The sequence below is a fragment of the Myxocyprinus asiaticus genome, chromosome 9, assembly GCF_019703515.2.
Source record: "Myxocyprinus asiaticus isolate MX2 ecotype Aquarium Trade chromosome 9, UBuf_Myxa_2, whole genome shotgun sequence".
NCBI classification, from domain to species: Eukaryota; Metazoa; Chordata; class Actinopteri; order Cypriniformes; family Catostomidae; genus Myxocyprinus; species Myxocyprinus asiaticus.
Window position 1 is genome coordinate 18012260 of NC_059352.1, and position 17244 is coordinate 18029503.

The following is a 17244-nucleotide window of genomic DNA, read 5'->3' on the forward strand; positions in this document are numbered from 1 at the left end:
TGAGGGAATGAGGCACAGCCTGGAGGGATTCAGCCTCCTGGCACCTCTTAGGAACCTGATGATCAGATCATGCTTCCCTAAGGACTTACAGTCGACTGCGTCATGGTGTGCTGCTATGGCAGCAACATACACCTTCAAGGTGGAAGGGGACAGCCTCCCTTCCAACCTCTCTTGCAGGAAGGAAAGCACTGATCTGACTGCACATCTCTGGGGGTCTTCACAACGGGAAGAACACCACTTAGCGAACAGACGCCACTTAAAGGCATACAGGCGCCTCATAGAGGGAGCCCTAGCCTGAGTGAACGTGTGTACCATCTCAGGTGGGAGACAGCTTAGGTCTTCTGCGACCCGTCCAGGGGCCAGACATGGAGATTCCAGAGGTCTGGGCGCGGGTGCCGGATGGTGCCCCTTCCCTGAGAAAGAAGGTCCTTCCTCAGGGGAATTTGCCCGGGGGGAGCTGTCACGAGGAGCGTGAGGTCCGAGCACCACATCTGGGTGGGCCAGTAGGGTGCTTACCAGGACGACCTTCTCCTCGTCCTCCTTGACCTTGCACAGGGTCTGTGCAAGCAGGCTCACTGGGGGAAAACGCATATTTGCGAATGCCAGGGGACCAGCTCTGTGCCAGCGCGTCTATGCTGATGAAGGCCTCGGTCAGTGCGTACCAGAGCGGGCAGTGGGGAGGATTCTTGAGAGGCAAACAGGTGCACCTGTGCCTTTCGAATCGACTCCAAATCAGCTGGACCACCTGAAGGTTGAGTCTCCACTCTCCCTTGAGGGTAACCTGTTGTGACGGCAGATGTGAGTGGCTTGCAGCGACTTGAGGTGCTGCTGACTCCAGAGGAGGAGACAGCGGGTGAGTTGTGACATGCAACGAGAGCACAACCCACCTTGGCGGTTGACATATGCTACCATTGTCATGTTGTCTGTCTGAACTAACACGTGCTTGCCCTGGATCAACGACCGAAACCTCCGCAGGGTGAGCAGAATTGCCAGTAACTCGAGGCAGTTGATGTGCCAAAGCAGTCACAGACCCGTCCAGAGGCCGGCGGCTGCGTGCCCGTTGCAAACAGCATCCCAGCCCATTTGAGGCGTCTGTCGTGACCACGAAGCGCCTGGGGACCAGTTCTAGGGGAACACCTGCTCGTAGAAATGAGAGGTCGGTCCAAGGGCTGAAAAGACGGTGACAGACCGACGTAATGGCCACGCGGTGTGTCCCGTGGCACCATGCCCGTCTCGGGACTCGAGTCTGGAGCCAGTGCTGAAGCGGCCTCATATGCATCAACCCGAGCGGGGTGGCCACCGCCGAGGATGCCATATGCCCCAGGAGCCTCTGAAAAAGTTTCAGTGGAACCGCTGTTTTCTGTTTGAACGCCTTCAAACAGGCCAGCACCAACCGGGTGCACTCATTCGTAAGGCGCGCCATCAAGGAGACTGAGTCCAACTCCAAACCGAGAAAAGAGATGCTCTGAACCGGGAGGAGCTTGCTCTTTTCCCAGTTGAAGCCCAAGTCGGCTGAGGTGTGAGAGCACCAGGTCCCTTTGTGCGCATAACACGTCTCGAGAGTGAGCTAGGATTAGCCAGTCATCGAGATAGTTGAGAATGTGAATGCCCACCTCCCTTAACAGGGCAAGGGCAGCCTCTGCGATCTTCGTAAAGATGCGAGGAGACAGGGACAGGCCGAAAGGGAGGACTTTGTACTGATACGCCTGACCCTCGAACGTGAACCTCGAACGTGTCGAAAAGGATCGAGACGTGAAAGTACGCATCCTTCAGGTCTACCGCCACGAACTAATCTTGATACCGGACGCTCGCTAGAATGCGTCTTTGCGTCAGCATCTTGAACGGGAGTCTGTGTAAAGCCCGGTTCAGTACTCGCAGTTCCAAGATTGGCCACAACCCACCGCCTTTTTTCGGTACCATGAAGTAGGGGCTGTAAAACCCTTTCTTCATCTCGGCTGGAGGGACAGGTTCTATCGCGTCCTTCCGTAGGAGGGTAGCGATCTCCGCGCAAGGTAGCAGCGTTTTCATCTTTCACCAAGGTGAAGTGGACACCGCTGAACCTGGGCGGATGCCCGGCGAAGTGAATCGCACAGCCGAGTCGGACAGTCCGGACCAGCCCTCATGACGGATTGGAAGGCGCAAGCCATGCGTCCAAGTTCCGCGCAAGGGGGACCAAAGGGACAACATCATCGGATGTACCAGCAGGTGGGGCCTCGCGGCGGGGCGGAGCTCGAGGTGCCACACCACGTCGTGGCCGTGCTGAGACTAAGGACATCGAAGCATTTACCTGGCTCCTTGCGACCACCCCCGGAAAAGCCTGGGACGGGGGAGGAAGAGGCCTGTCCTCGTGACCCGTGGAGACTGTCACATCGGGGGCGGATTTGTGCCACAGCTGGGCTCTCAGGGGTGGGAGACCGCCGCTGGAGCGCCAACCTGCCAAATGGAGTGGTGGACAGTGGTCGTAATGCCAGCCGTACACACCGGATACGTGACCCAGGGAACAAGGAAACCACTCTTGCTGAGCTCTTGAGTACTGCAGCCACTTGGGCATGCAGCACAATTAAATGCAAAAGGTAACAAAAAGATGAAGATCTGCTTACCAGCTCCAGAGCAGCGGGTTTCGTTGTCCCTGGGTCGCCCGTCTCAAGGGTGCTTTGAAGCCTTTCATGGGTTCTGGGCGGCCGTGAGATGGGTTGTGCCTGCTTCCTGCGGTGGGCTCCATGCCGGGGCCGGGCCGAAGGGGCGGGCTGCGGCGGAGCCAGTGCAGTCACCGCAGGGGGACGCCCTTGGCGATGAGTAGACGGGGTGCAGGATCTTGAGCCGCGCCGGGGCAGGATATGCTGGCTAGCATCCATCTACTGCTCTACCATCGAGAACTGCTGGGCAAAGTCCTCGACGTTGTCGCCGAATAGACCCACCTGGGAAATGGGGGCAGCAAGGAATCGTGTCTTGTCGGCCTCACCTATCTCGACCAGGTTGAGCCAAAAGTGGTGCTTCTGGACCACTAGTGTGGCCATCGTCCACCCGAGAGACCGCACCGTGATCTCCATCGCTCGGAGAGTGAGGTCGGTCGCCGAGCGCAGTTCCTGCATCAATCCCGGGGCGGAACTACCCTCGTGCAGTTTTTTTAGTGCTTTGGCATACTTGCAGGAGAGCCATGGCATGCAGGGTGGAGGCGGCTTGTCCAGCGGCACCGTAGGCCTTGGCCGTCAGAGATGACGTAAACCTACAGGCCTTGGACGGGGGCTTTGGGCTCTGCGGGCATAGGTGCACCGCGAGCGCCTTTATCCACCGGGGGATTGCCGAATAACCCTTGGCTGCCCCACCATCGAGGGTTGTGAGGGTGGGGAAGCTGAAAAGATTGGGACCGGGCAGTAAAAAGTGCCTCCCGCAACCTTGTCAGCTCTTCATGCACTTCCGGAAAGAAAGGAATGGGGGCGGGGCGTGGCTTTGAGCGGTGCCGCGAGCCCAGGAACCAATCACCGAGCCGCGAGGGTTCAGGGAAGAGCGGTGAATCCACTCTAACCGACGCTCGCAGCTGCTCGGGAAAGCATGTCGTTATCTCCACGTCAGCCTGTGACTGGGCGATCGATCCTGAAGGGAGAAGCCCAGCTGATGCTTCCGACTGGATGAGCCCGCTCTCCGATGCTGCGCTCGAGAGCTCATCACTTTCGCGGGCTCTGAATAAGAGGTCGAACTCGCCGTGAGACGAGCCGGCGGACTCACCCGGAAGCCCGATCGGGGCAGACGAGTGTGCTGGGGAATGGGAGGTCCGCGGGGGGATACCCGGCGGAGGCGGTCCCATTGGGGTCCCCAAATCGCCCCCAGTGCTAGCCACGCTGGCCTCAAACCTGTGGGTAAAAGGACCAAGGCGGGAGCCTCTGGGGTGGCTCGCTTTCTTACGAAGGTGAGCCGCGACCGCAATGTTGCCATGGACATATTCTCACAATGAGAACATGACCATCCACAAATGCTGTCTCCGCGTGAGCAGTGCCCAGACACGAAAGACAGTGATCGTGACTGTTAGAAGGCGAGAGATAACGAGCACAACCAGAAATAACACACAATCGGAAAAGCATCTTTAAAAAGACGTTCCGTGTGTGCGCTCTTTTAGAGAAATATATACTCTTTTAGAGGGGAAAAATGCTCTTTCAGAAAATATACTATCTAGTTTTTCTGTCAAAGTGCCCAGGGGCGTTCTCTGCAGTGCACCAGTGCAGAGGAGGGAGAAGCCGCTGAAATGCACCGTCAGATCCAGCAGAGGTGAATGAACAGTAGTATTCAGCTCACTGAGCATGACCGTTTGGCTCCGAAGAGAAAATCTGAATGAGTGGTTGCATACCAGCTCCTTTTATACCCGTATGTTCGGGGGAGTGGCATGCAAATACCACTCGCCAATTTTCATTGGCCTTTTATCAAAGACCAGAGGTGTCTCGGGCTCCCAAGAGTGACCCCTAGTGTCACTACATCGACACCAACATCGAGTGAGTGACAGATAGGGAACTCTGAATATTTTGAAAGTTTGTGAGCCATGAGGTGTGATTTTGTGTCTCTCAATGCAGTCGCATTCCATGGTTCCTTCTGCCAGCCTCTGCAGTGCCAGAACCTCATAATCCTTGTTAAAGTATCTAAAGCTGACTCTGACCTCCATCCAAGCCACAGAGGAATTGGTGGCACTCCATCACTGAATACTGAATTATGCTTGCATTAACAGAAGGACTGATTCTATGAATTATGGCTATTTTGAGCTGTAAGACTGTGTGTTTGCACTCATAAGTGCTATTTAGGAATAAATTACTGTGAGATTGTGTTAAAAGTGCAAAAGAAGAGAGTTAAGTCAGAGATGTATTAGATTAGGTAATTTAGTAAGTAGGAAAGTAACATTTAATCATGGAGTAATGTATTCATAGTTAAAAAGTGATGACTAGGAACTACAATGTATTATTTATTAAGCTTTATATTAAGCACTGTCAATTTGTATTTAATTTGTAATTATTAATTAATCGGAATACATGATACGTGTTCATCAAATTCGTGTTTGTACAATTTTCATTGTTGGTAAAACATAATTTAGATGAATATTCATGTTCTTTGATACATGTTTATTTTTTCCACAGGAGTACCAGATTGACATAATTTTTGCCCAGACATGGACAGACAGCCGACTCAGATATAACAGCACAATGAAAATACTGACTTTGAACAGTAATATGGTTGGACTCATTTGGCTACCAGACACGATCTTCAGAAATTCCAAGAGTGCCGACGCACATTGGATTACTACACCCAATCAGCTACTTAGAATATGGAATGATGGAAAAATACTTTACACTCTGAGGTAAGCCATTCTTAATCATCAGATATTTGATAGTAAAACTGACTGATGAAAAAGGATAAGATATGAATTTGAATGTGCATAAAATGCTATGTTTGCATACACTTTTTTTATTCTTCAAATTAACCAGTCAAGGATAAAAAAAGAAAAAAAAGAAAAAAAAAAAGAAATGTGGTTGGCTGGTTAGCAAATGGGTTTGTGCAGGTCTGTCCATGTATAGTTCGTAATATAAATTATGCTTTGAACAAGGGTTTTTATTTGAAGAGAAATAGGAAAAACAAGAATATGGCTTGGTTTTTGTTTATTCGTTTTGTTTAAAAATAAGAAATCAGCTTGATTTCTGTCTGTGTATGTTGCATTCATTCATTTTTGGTTTATTTTGTTTAACTTACAGAACGGAGTGTACCTAATGATTTATCAGTTGCTTTCTTTTATTATATAGTACCAAATTCTAAATGAATCTTTTAGCACTGAAATGTGCAAAATTGTTTTCATTGACATTTGAAAGGTCAAGAAGCCTTTCAATGACACTAAAACATGAAACTGTTCATTAAACAATGTAAACCGCCAAATCAGCGAGAGTGGGTCACTGATTTTGTCAATGTCTTCTTTGAAAAAAAAAGTTTATTCACCAGTGCATGATTACAAGTCAAAAGAAGGGCATTTTTATTGCCGAACTCAAACTATACTTTCAGGCCTTTCAGTTCATATCAGAAGCACCACCACAATGCCAAAAACAGTAGAAAGAAAGTTTTTTTTTTTTTTTTAACTCACAACCTTTGACAAGGTCATAACTGCACTATATGAAAAGTGAAAGAGAAAAACAATTCATAAAACAGAATTTTTAAAAATAAAATAGACAGCAGTTCATTCAGTGATAATGGTCTGATTGTAATGTGTTCCAAAGCCTTTGTTACTAAATATGTCAAATGCCTTTAATCAATTACCCAGACTAAACAGATGGCACTATGACATTCTAAGGTGCCTCTATTTATTATTGGGACATCTTTTTTCAAAGAACTTGATGACATGAAGGCTGAAGGAAATTAGAAACACAGTCTCAAATTCAAGGCACTTTCCAGGGGTAAAAAGTCACAAAAGTCACCAGTCACTGTCAAAGTATTATATCAAAGAGTATCCTTTGAGACAGCAAAACAGTGTTCTGCTCTGAGCAGTAATGTATATAAAACTTGATGGATTTGAGATGTCTTTGTTTTGAGCAGAAAATTAGAGACAAATACTTCTATATTTCCATAACTCAGTGTCAGTGACATTAGCCTGTCCTCAGAGTTAGAGTTCCACTGCAAGACAGTCTTTCTGGTCTGGTGTGGCTCGAGTGTCTGTGATGTTGAGAGGTGATGACACTCGATCATATCCTTCTGCTGACCCAGTTTGGTCCAGTGCTTGGTATTTGTGACAGATCTATTTGATAAGAATCTAGCCATGGTTTGGTCACAATTAGACCAGCAACCTGAAGAAACATGATGTGTCTTATATTATTTATCAGTCCTCTGCAAATGGGGCTGTAAACAAACCAATGGATATCCTGAATGGGCAGGAACAGCACCAACAGAGTCCATCTAGTTAATCTTTTATGGGGGTATATCACACTGTGAATGAACTGCAGAGCAAGCTCTTATCTTTGAAGTCTCGAGTTTTGATAAAATAAAATTATTTTGATTCGAATGGCAGCTTCAACTAAAAGTTATTTTAAGAACAAACTACTATAGAGATGTTCAGTTTGTAATCCTAAAACCCGGAAGATAATGAACATTTTTCCATGTGGTCCCTTAGAATAGCTGTTTTCCATATTTTAGTAAAATAAAGTATGTGATTAACACAGCCTGATCTCAAGAAAATTATGTGACCATGGTGACATTTTTGTGATATTATTTTTGTGATAAAATTATATTATGTGGTTCATTACACGTATCACGGCAGTTCCGAGGTGAAATGTCCTCTGTGTGAGTTAATTGTTCTCCTAAACCAGTGCATTTATCGTATGATGATGTAACTCACTGCTTATCCACCATAGTACAATGCAGCTCTGAAGAAATAAACTAGCTAGTCATGACTGTTTCCCAAAACCGTAGCGACTATGTTGCACATTCATAGTTCAAGCCATGTTCAACAATACAGAGTTATTGTTAATGACGTTACGCAAGGGGTGGAGTAATAACTTCTGCGGAGATCAAATGGACATCAAATAAAAAAAGTTAATTACACGTACACCATAATGCCATTTAATGCGAGAAAGCTGCTGAAGACACGAAAGAGGCGTGCACTGTGTAATGCGATAGATGCATTGTGCTGCAATTGTGGGGTTTCCCTCTACATCAGACTTCAGGGTTCCCCCGATGCACTAGACCACATATGCACATGCTCACTCTTCAAAAAAATATAAGAAAAATATAAGTACTTATGCTTTATCATGGACACGTAATAACATGGACTTGTGTTCTCCGAAAGAAATCATGTGTGTATAAGCGCTTTCTCTTAACAGCCTTTAATCCCTTAAACAGAGCAAGGAACACTGCATTCGTGTTTACATGACATGAAAAACGCTGTTCCCTATCTGTCATTCACTCGACGTTGTGTCAATGTAGTGACACTAGGGGTCACTCTTGGGAGCCCCAAACACCTCTGATGTTTTAAGAAAGGGCCAATGAGAATTGGCGAGTGGAATTTGCATGCCACTCCCCTGGACATATGGGTATATAATGAGCTGGTGTGCAACCTCTCATTCGAATTTTTCTTCAGAGCAGAGCGGTGTTGATGTATTCCACTGCAAATCCATTCATCTCTGCAAGAGAAAACAAAACGCGATCTCTGCGGCTGCTGGATTTTATGGCACATCACGTCGGTTTCTCCCCCTCTCGCACAGATAAGTGCGGAGAACGCCCCTGGGCGCTTCGTGAGCGCATGTTGAGCGCTAAAAGAGTATATTTCTCCTCAAAAGAGTGTATATTCCCTAAAAGAGTGTATATTCCCTAAAAGAGTGGGCACTGACGGAAAGCGTCTTTTTAAAGATGTCTTTCCGGTTATGTGCAGTTCCAGGTTGCGGTCATTATCTCTCCGCTTCTGACAGTCACGATCGCTGCCTTACGTGTCTGGGCTCCAGACACGCTGAGACAGCATTCGTGGATGGTTCATGTCCGCACTGCAAGAACATGACCATGGCCACGTTGCGATCACTTTCCTTCCTCAGAGGGAAAGCCACTCCAGCCGCTCCCCACCTCGGTTCTTCTGCCCGTGGGCACAAGACCGCGACGGTTAGCGCTGGGGACGATTTGGGGACTTCAATGGAAGTAACTCTGCCGGGTGAATCCCCACAGACCTCCCATTCCCCAGCACGCTCGTGCGCCCCGGTTGAGCTCCGGGATGAGTCAGGCAGCCCGCCTCAGAGCAGGTTCGACCTCTCATTCGGCACTCAGGAGGAGGATGAGGTCTCGATAGCAGCGTCGGAGAGCAGGCTGTTTCAGTCCAGCTGGGCTTCCGCCTTTGGGTGTGGCCGCCCAGTCTGAGGCTGATGCCAAGCTGATGGCCATGCTTGCCCGGGCTGCTGCGAGCATCAGGCTAGAGTGGAATGCTCCAACCTGCCCTGAACCCTCGCAGCTTGATGATTGGTTCCTGGGGTCAGAGCGCCATCACGGCTGTGCTCCGCCTTTCTTCCCGGAGGTGCATGAAGAACTTGCACAGTCATAGCAGGCACCTTTCACTGCCTGGACCAGGCTTTTGAGTTCTACTGCTCTCACCACCCTCGACGGCGGGGCGGCCAGGGGCTACACGGACGTTCCCCAGGTGGAGCAGGCGATTGCGGTGCACTTGTGCCCGCAGAGTGCCGCCACATGGCGGAACCGTCCTAGACTCCCATCCAAGGCCTGTAAGACTACGTCGTCTCTGATGGTGAAGGCTTACAGTGCTGTCGCTGAACAGTCCTACATGGGGTACGCGGAGCGAGGTAAGTGCTTTAATGTCTCTCCCTATACAGCGAGATCAGGACACGAGGCCCCCCGACGTAGCACTTCCCACCCCGCTCCGCCACGAGACCTGTTCTGCAGGTACGTCAGCAGCAGTCATCCCCTTGGTGCCCCTCGCCCGGAGTTTGGAGGCGTGGTTAACGCTCTCCAACCCATCGGGATGGCTGGCCAGGACGATCCGACTTGGCTACGCGATTCAGTTCGCCAGGGGTCCACCCAGGTTCAGCGGCATCCGTTTCACCTCGGTAGGTGGCTGCTGCCCTACGTGCGGAAGTTGTGGTCCTTCTGCAGAAGGGCGCGATAAAGCCTGTCCCTCCAGCCAAGATGAAGAGCGGCTTCTACAGCCCCTACTTCATTGTGCCCAAAAAAAGGCGGTGGGTTGCGACCAATCTTGGACTTGCGGGCACTGAATCGGGCCCTGTACAGGCTTCCGTTCAGGATGCTCATGCAGAAGCACATTCTATCGTGCGTCCGGCACCAAGATTGGTTCGTCTTCGAGGGTCGGGCATACCAGTACAAGGTCCTCCCCTTCGGTCTGTCCCTGTCGCCTCGCATCTTCACAAAGGTCGCAGAGGCAGACCTTGCCCCGCTAAGTGAAGTGGGTGTCCGCATCCTCAACTATGTCGATGACTGGCTGATCCTAGCTCACTCTCAAGATCTGTTGTGTGCACACAGAGACATGGTGCTCACCCACATCAGCCGATTGGGGCTTCAGGTCAACTGGGAAAAGAGCAAGCTCGCCCCAACACAAAGCATCTCTTTTCTCGGGATGGAGTTGGACTTGGTCGCTATGACCGATCGTCTCATGCTATGACCGCTCGTTGGTGCTTAAATTGCCTGAAGGCATTCAGGGGGAGAACAGCGGTCCCACTGAAACAATTTCAGAGGCTCCTGGGGCATATGGCATCCACAGCGGTGGTCACGCCCCTCGAGTTGATGCATATGAGACTGCTTCAGCACTGGCTTCAAACTCGAGTCCCGAGATGGGCATAGTGCTGTGGCATGCATCGCATGGCTATCATGCCAATCTGCTGCCGCTTGTTCAGCTCTTAGATGGACCTGCCATTTCTATGGGCAGGGGTTCCCCTAGAGCAGGTCTCCAGTCGAGTCGTCATCACGACAGATGCCTCCAAGTCGGGCTGGGGTGCCATTTGCAATGGGCATGCAGCCGCAGGTTCCTGGACAGGCCCTTGTATGCATTGGCACATCAACTGCCTCGAGTTGCTGGCGGTACTGCTAACCCTGCGGAGGCTTCGGCCATTGAATCAAGGCAAGTATGTGTTGGTCTGGATGGACAACAAGGCAATGGTAGCGTACATAAACTGCCAAGGCGGTTTGTGCTCGCCCCGCATGTCACAACTCGCCAGCCATCTCCTCCTCTGGAGCCAGCTGCAGGCCACTCATATTCCCGGCGAACTCAATCACACAGCGGACGCGCTGTCACGGCAGATGATGCTCAGGGGAGAGTGGAGGCTCCACCCCCAGGTGGTCCGGCTGATTTGGAGTTGATTCGGCGAGGCACAGGTAGACCTGTTTGCTTCCCGGGAATCCTCCCACTGCCGGCTGTGGTATTCCCTGTGGAAGGACCTTCTTCCTCAGGGATGAGGCACAATCTGGAACCTGCAACCAGACCTCTGGAACCTCCATGTCTGGCCCTTGGATGGGACGCGGAAGATCTGACACTATCACTCAGGCTAGGGCCCCTTCTACCAGGCGACTGTATGCCCTGAAGTGGCATCTATTTGCGAATTGGTGTTCTTCCTGAGGCGAAGACCCACAGAGTTGTGCAGTCGGGTCAGTGCTTTCCTTCCTGCAGGAGAGGTTGGTGGGGTGGATGTCCCCCTCCACCTTGAAGTTGTATGTAGCCGCTATAGCAGCACACCATGATGCAGTGGACGAGTATTTGGGGAAGCACGACCTGATCATCAGGTTCCTTAGAGGCGCCAGGAGGTTGAATCCTCCAAGGCCGCACCTCGTTCCCTCATAGGACCTCTCTGTGGTCCTGCTGGGCATATAGAGAGCCCCTTTTGAGCCCTTAGAGTCAGTTCAGCTGAAAGTCCTCTCTTTGAAGACGGCCCTCCTGACTGCGCTCACCTCCATCAAGAGTGTTGAGGAACTGCAAGCATTCTCTGTCAGCGATACGTGCCTGGAGTTCAGTCTGGCATACTCTCACGTGATCCTGAGACCCCGACTAGGCTATGTGCCCAAGGTTCCCACTACCCCCTTTAAAGATCAGATGGTGAACCTGCAAGCACTACCCCGGGAGGAGGCAGACCCAGCCTTGTCATTGCTGTGTCCAGTATGCGCTTTGTATATCTATTTGGACCACACGGAGAGCTTTAGATGCTCCGAGCAGCTCTTTGTCTGTTTGGGGGACAGCAGAAGGGGAATGCTGTCTCCAAACAGAGGATTGCCCACTGGATTGTGGATGCCATCATGTTGGCATACCAGGCCCAGGGCACGCCGTCCCCTTTGGGACTACAAGTGTGCTCTACCAAGAGCGTAGCCTCCTCCTGGGCCTTGGCCAACAGTGCCTCTCTAACAGACATCTGTAGAGCAGCGGGCTGGGCAAGAACCAATACCTTTGTGAGATTTTATAATCTCCGGGTTGAGCCAGTTTCGTCCCATGTGTTGGTAGGTACAAACAGGTAAGGATGCGGGCAGCTGGCCGGGTGTACCGCTGGCACACAAGCGCCTTTCCCCTTCCGAGGGGAAGACATGCGCTCTTTCATCCACATGAGTTTCAGGGATCAGTGAACCCTGGATTCCTCCCCCAGCACCTGCGGCAAGCAAATTCGGCAGAGGAATTTGACGCCAGGCCCAGTACTTGTGTCAGTATGCCCTGTTCAGTTCAGCCCCTGTACAGGGATAGGTGCTCCATATGCGTTGGTTCCCTGTCAGTAACCCCATATGATGCAATCTTCCATGGTACGGTCTCCCTGATGGTAGATCCGTGTCTCCCCTTGGGCAGAGTCCCCTCTGCCACCAGTCGCCATGTTTGTATAGCTCCATTCCCTCTGGATAGGACCTACCATGGGGACTTCCTCCACATGCGATACTGCCAGTAAAGAATCGGTAAGCCCATTTGAAGTATTTCCACACAGTTACCTCCAATTCGGGCAGGGTGTGGTCTCCGCTGTGTCTTTTTCCAAGGACACCTACCCCGACGCGAATATGTTTGGCCCCAGCTGGAATCAAGTGAGTTCTTTCTCCGGGAGAAGAAAGAAGAGAAAAGGCCGAACTAGCTGGTGCGGCTTGTTCCCATTAAGGACACGTCTGACCCCCCCTTTTATGCTTTCGGGGGGCGAGGGACCATACGACATGCACAGGGCATTGGGAAGGTTACGATGGGGCCAGTGCACATGTTATTTGGCACGCAGTGGCCTGCCTGCACCTGCACCGCTGATCCATGTAACACAGTTCAGTTGGTTGTGGCGTTTCGTATAGGGACCCCTAGTGTCACTACATCGACACCATGTCGAGTGACAGATAGGGAATGTCTAAGTTATTGTCATTACGTTGTGTCCCTCCTGCAACAACACTGAACTACCCGCTGTAATGGCCGGGACTCTGTCTCGGCTCCTCAGCACAAACCTGAATGAGTGGTTGCACACCAGCTCCTTTTATACCCGTATGTCCTTGGGAGTGGTATGCAAATTCCACTCGCCAATTCTCATTGGCCTTTTCTTAAAACATCAGGGGTGTTTGGGGCTCCCAAGAGTGACCCCTAGTGTCATTACATCGACACAACATCTCGTTCCCTCCATCAGGGAATGGGGGTTATGGGTTATGTTTTCTTAAAGATACACTATGTAACTTTTGGCCCTCTAACGGTTAAAAAATAAAACTGCATGCGTCTTGTGGAAGAACATTGTTATGGTAATGACGTACAGTAAGTCGTGCTTTGGCTCTGCTCCTCTGCATGGATGAATGTGGTTCGAGGCACCGGTGTACACATGAATACAGGACATCTTATGAGAGCAAATGGAAAAATAAATAATGAAAGAAAGGGAAAGATGTATATCTGAAAACATGTCATCTGAGCAGGTATGTGCCATGTCTTATGCTGTTGTTTTGACTTATTGGAAACATTGATGTTTTGAAATAAATTACGATATAAAATTTAGGCAACGTCCATTAACATTAGACATAACGATTGCTAGTCTGATAAGGTCAAACGTTGTAAAGTTTTTATAACTGCAGGATATTCTGGCCAAATAGACTATGGTAGTAACTAATTTATAGATTGTCATTGTTACCAACCAGTGGTCAACATCGTTTCAAGACTCGCATGTCCTTGGCAAGCCTAGGACTAAAGGATTTATTCATATAAATTATTGCCATTATAAAGAAAAATACACATGTGTGCTAGCAAGTGAAAAGTTCTGCACCGATTACAGTATAATTATTGTATTTCACTACACACACACACAGACATGTGTGTGTGTGTGTGTGTGTGTGTGTGTGTGTGTGTGTGATTACACAACTATACATAAACCATATCAATAAAATATCTTACCTGATGAGTAAGAAAAAAAAGCCATCTCTGGGTCACTTTTAAATCCTTTCAGATCTCGGAGTTGTACACATCTGAAAAGCCAAACCGATGATGATTCAGGTTTTATTATGAACTCTGTCACTTTCCCTTTTTGCTTGTAGACTCTGCTCTGTTTGGGGTTTCTTTGTTTTTACAAAGTGATTCCCTGGAGATTTGCCGTTTTGAATAATCCATGTTCAATTTTTCTCGTTCGTTGTGACAACAAACTTTCAGCTTCAGCTACTCCCACACGCGCACTACAGTAGCCGGATCTTATTTTCTCTGTGTGTGGATATGACGTCAACACACACAGGCGAATGACGTATGTATGCAGTTTCCTGAGTAATCTGTCCCGACACCTCTAAAATATTTATAATATAAAATCATTATTATAGGTTTATCAAAGTGTATTTGGGTAAAGTAAATACATGGTTTGGAAGATGGATTTTTTGTTGCACTCTCTCATTAATAACATTTTGTTATTTTTTAACAAAAAAAGTTATATAGTGTAGATTTAAGTGCATATAAATGTGGTCAAAATCTTGACAGAATAAAAGATATATATGGAATGAAGATACAGAAGCCTTGGCGAAGTCAAATGATGTCCACACAGCAAGCTAACAAGGAACTATGCTTCCAACCACAGGTGGAAGGCAGTGTTTCGGGAAACACCAAATAGTTTAATTATGTTGGAAACAATGGAACTTGCAACCATAGTTGGTTAACGATACTTTTGGGAAACACACCCCTGATGAGGTTTAAAAGTTAATGCACTATCGAGTTTTAAATCAACAAATCCAACCACCCTACCCTAAACCTTAAACCTAAACCTAACTGATACTGTCATAAAAAGCTAATGTGACATGAAAAACGCAGTTTTTTTACATGAAAAACGCAGTTGCTAATTCAGCCACATTATTGTGTGATTCTTCTATGACACTTTCAGCTTAAGTGCCACATGTAATGCAAACCTTAAAATCTGTCGCCTTATAAGTGTTGCGCTATAGTAAAAGTGTTTTTCCAAGTCTTTAGGCTTTGTGTGAGGAACAGGTTGAAAAGTAAGAGTTTATGAACTCATAATCTGCCGTTTTACTTGTTATATGTGTGAAAGTGAAAAAGCTGTTGTTGTCACATCTCTAGTGTATATTTCACCAGGTAACTGCCACGATATGTACACAGATCCAGGTAAATATCATTATTTATCAGGTTATAGATTCTGTGAGACCAGGTTGTATTCCCATTTTGTTCTACAACAAAAATGTGAATTTGAAACCATTTAAAAACGTTTCTTACTAAAAAAGTCAATACATAAGGTCTACAATGGTTGTTCCATTAATTACAAGTCATTAGTCAAGCACATGACCTCATATACATGCTTGACGAATTACATGTAATATGAAAACTGACTGCTACCACCTAGTTATTATTTTACTCATGAATCTAAACCACTACTCTAAAAATCCATTAGATATTCCTGAGGGAACCCACTGCAAATAAACCTTCCGGGGTGGCCTGCAAATAGACGTCATGAGTGAACAGCACTATAGTTCTAGAAGAAGAACAAACATGCAGGCAAAGAAGGAATATCTGAAAACCATTTTATTTTTAAGAAGCAAATTACCAAGGAGAGAGCAGATGTAATGTGAATTACAGTATATCCTTCTGGTATTGCTCATCATAAACACATATGTGTCATGAAGGCAGACTGGTGGATACATGAGTAAGCTCCGTCTACTAATAGCAAGTGAGAATGCAAACAAATGGTTCACATGTTGTCTAGCTATGACATGCTCATATTCATTGCAAAGTCAAGCTATACATTTTAAAGTGAAAAGTGGAAATGTGAAATATTTTCGTCTATAATAAAACAAACTGCTTTTGTCTGTTTGTTTTAGTCTGAAACTACTACTGCAGTTTTCCAAATATTGTCTGATTGAGTGGGTGTCCACTGAAAATGACTGAAAATTAAAATGCCATATTTATTCAAATCGGGACATCCAAACACTGCTGAGTTACAATACTTGTCATGTCCTTTTCAAGCTGTCCCAACAGAAAAGCTCACCCCAGTGAGAACAGCAGGATTAAGACATTGTCTGATTAGGTACAATGATTATTTAAAGGACTGGTGTTCAAATAAATGTACTGGAATACAGGTAATGGCACAAATCGACCCGCTGAACGTATTTTGCATGGCGCAGTTCCCTTTCTTATGAGTTGGTTCAGAGAAAGGTTTTGAAAGATGCAGCAAACTACAGCCATCTGACATAATATTAATAGGAATAGGAATGTAAAGCATAGTTCCACCACTATGAACCAGGCACCTGAATCGGCTCTTTAAAAAGTGTCTGGATAAATGCACAGTTATAATGCTCTTGTCCATGATTTAATCATCATTTTATAATTAACTTTTGCCATGATCAACAGAAAATGTAAACAATCATCTCTTTTAACTAAAAGTATGTTTACAGCCTGCAACAGGCAAATACCTCTGACTTTTGAATAAGGCACATTCTATTCACTTTACAGTGCATCCGGAAAGTATTCACAGCGCTTAACTTTTTCCACATTTTGTTATGTTACAGCCTTATTCCAAAATTGATTAAATTCATTATTTTCCTCAAAATTCTACAAACAATACCCCATAATGACAACGTGAAAGAAGTTTGTTTGAAATCTTTGCAAATTTATTAAAAATAAAAAACAAAAAAAATCACAGGTACATAAGTATTCACAGCCTTTGCCATGACACTCAAAATTGAGCTCAGGTGCATCCTGTTTCCACTGATCATCCTTGAGATGTTTCTACAACTTGATTGGAGTCCACCTGTGGTAAATTCAGTTGATTGGACATGATTTGGAAAGGCACACACCTGTCTATATAAGGTCCCACAGTTAACAGTGCATGTCAGAGCACAAACCAAGCCATGAAGTCCAAGGAATTGTCTGTAGATCTCCGAGATAAAATTGAAGGTCCCAATGAGCACAGTAGCCTCCATCATCCATAAAGGAAGAAGTTTGGAACCACCAGGACTCTTACTAGAGCTGGCCGCCCGGCCAAACTGAGCGATCGGAGGAGAAGGGCCTTAGTCAGGGAGGTGACCAAGAACCCGATGGTCACTCTGACAGAGCTCCAGCATTTCTCTGTGGAGAGAGGAGAACCTTCCAGAAGAACAACCATCTCTGCAGCACTCCACCAATCAGGCCTGTATGGTAGAGTGGCCAGACGGAAGCCACTCCTCAGTAGAAGGCACATGATAGCCAGCCTGGAGTTTGCCAAAAGGCACCTGAAGGACTCTCAGACCATGAGAAACAAAGATTGAACTCTTTGGCCTGAATGGCAAGGGTCAAACCAGGCCAAAGATTGTTTGTAGAATTGAGGAAAATAATGAATT

The 17244-nt window shown here is 47.5% G+C and overlaps 1 protein-coding gene across 1 annotated transcript in view; it reads left to right on the top strand.

Moving 5' to 3' along the window:
• The window catches only part of LOC127446576 (gamma-aminobutyric acid receptor subunit gamma-3-like), a 235553-nt gene that overhangs the window by 149254 nt on the left and 69055 nt on the right, over positions 1-17244 (top strand). The window contains exon 4 of the mRNA XM_051707600.1: positions 5118-5338. Within this exon, the coding sequence (XP_051563560.1) occupies positions 5118-5338 (221 nt within the window). The remainder of the gene's footprint in view (positions 1-5117; positions 5339-17244) is intronic.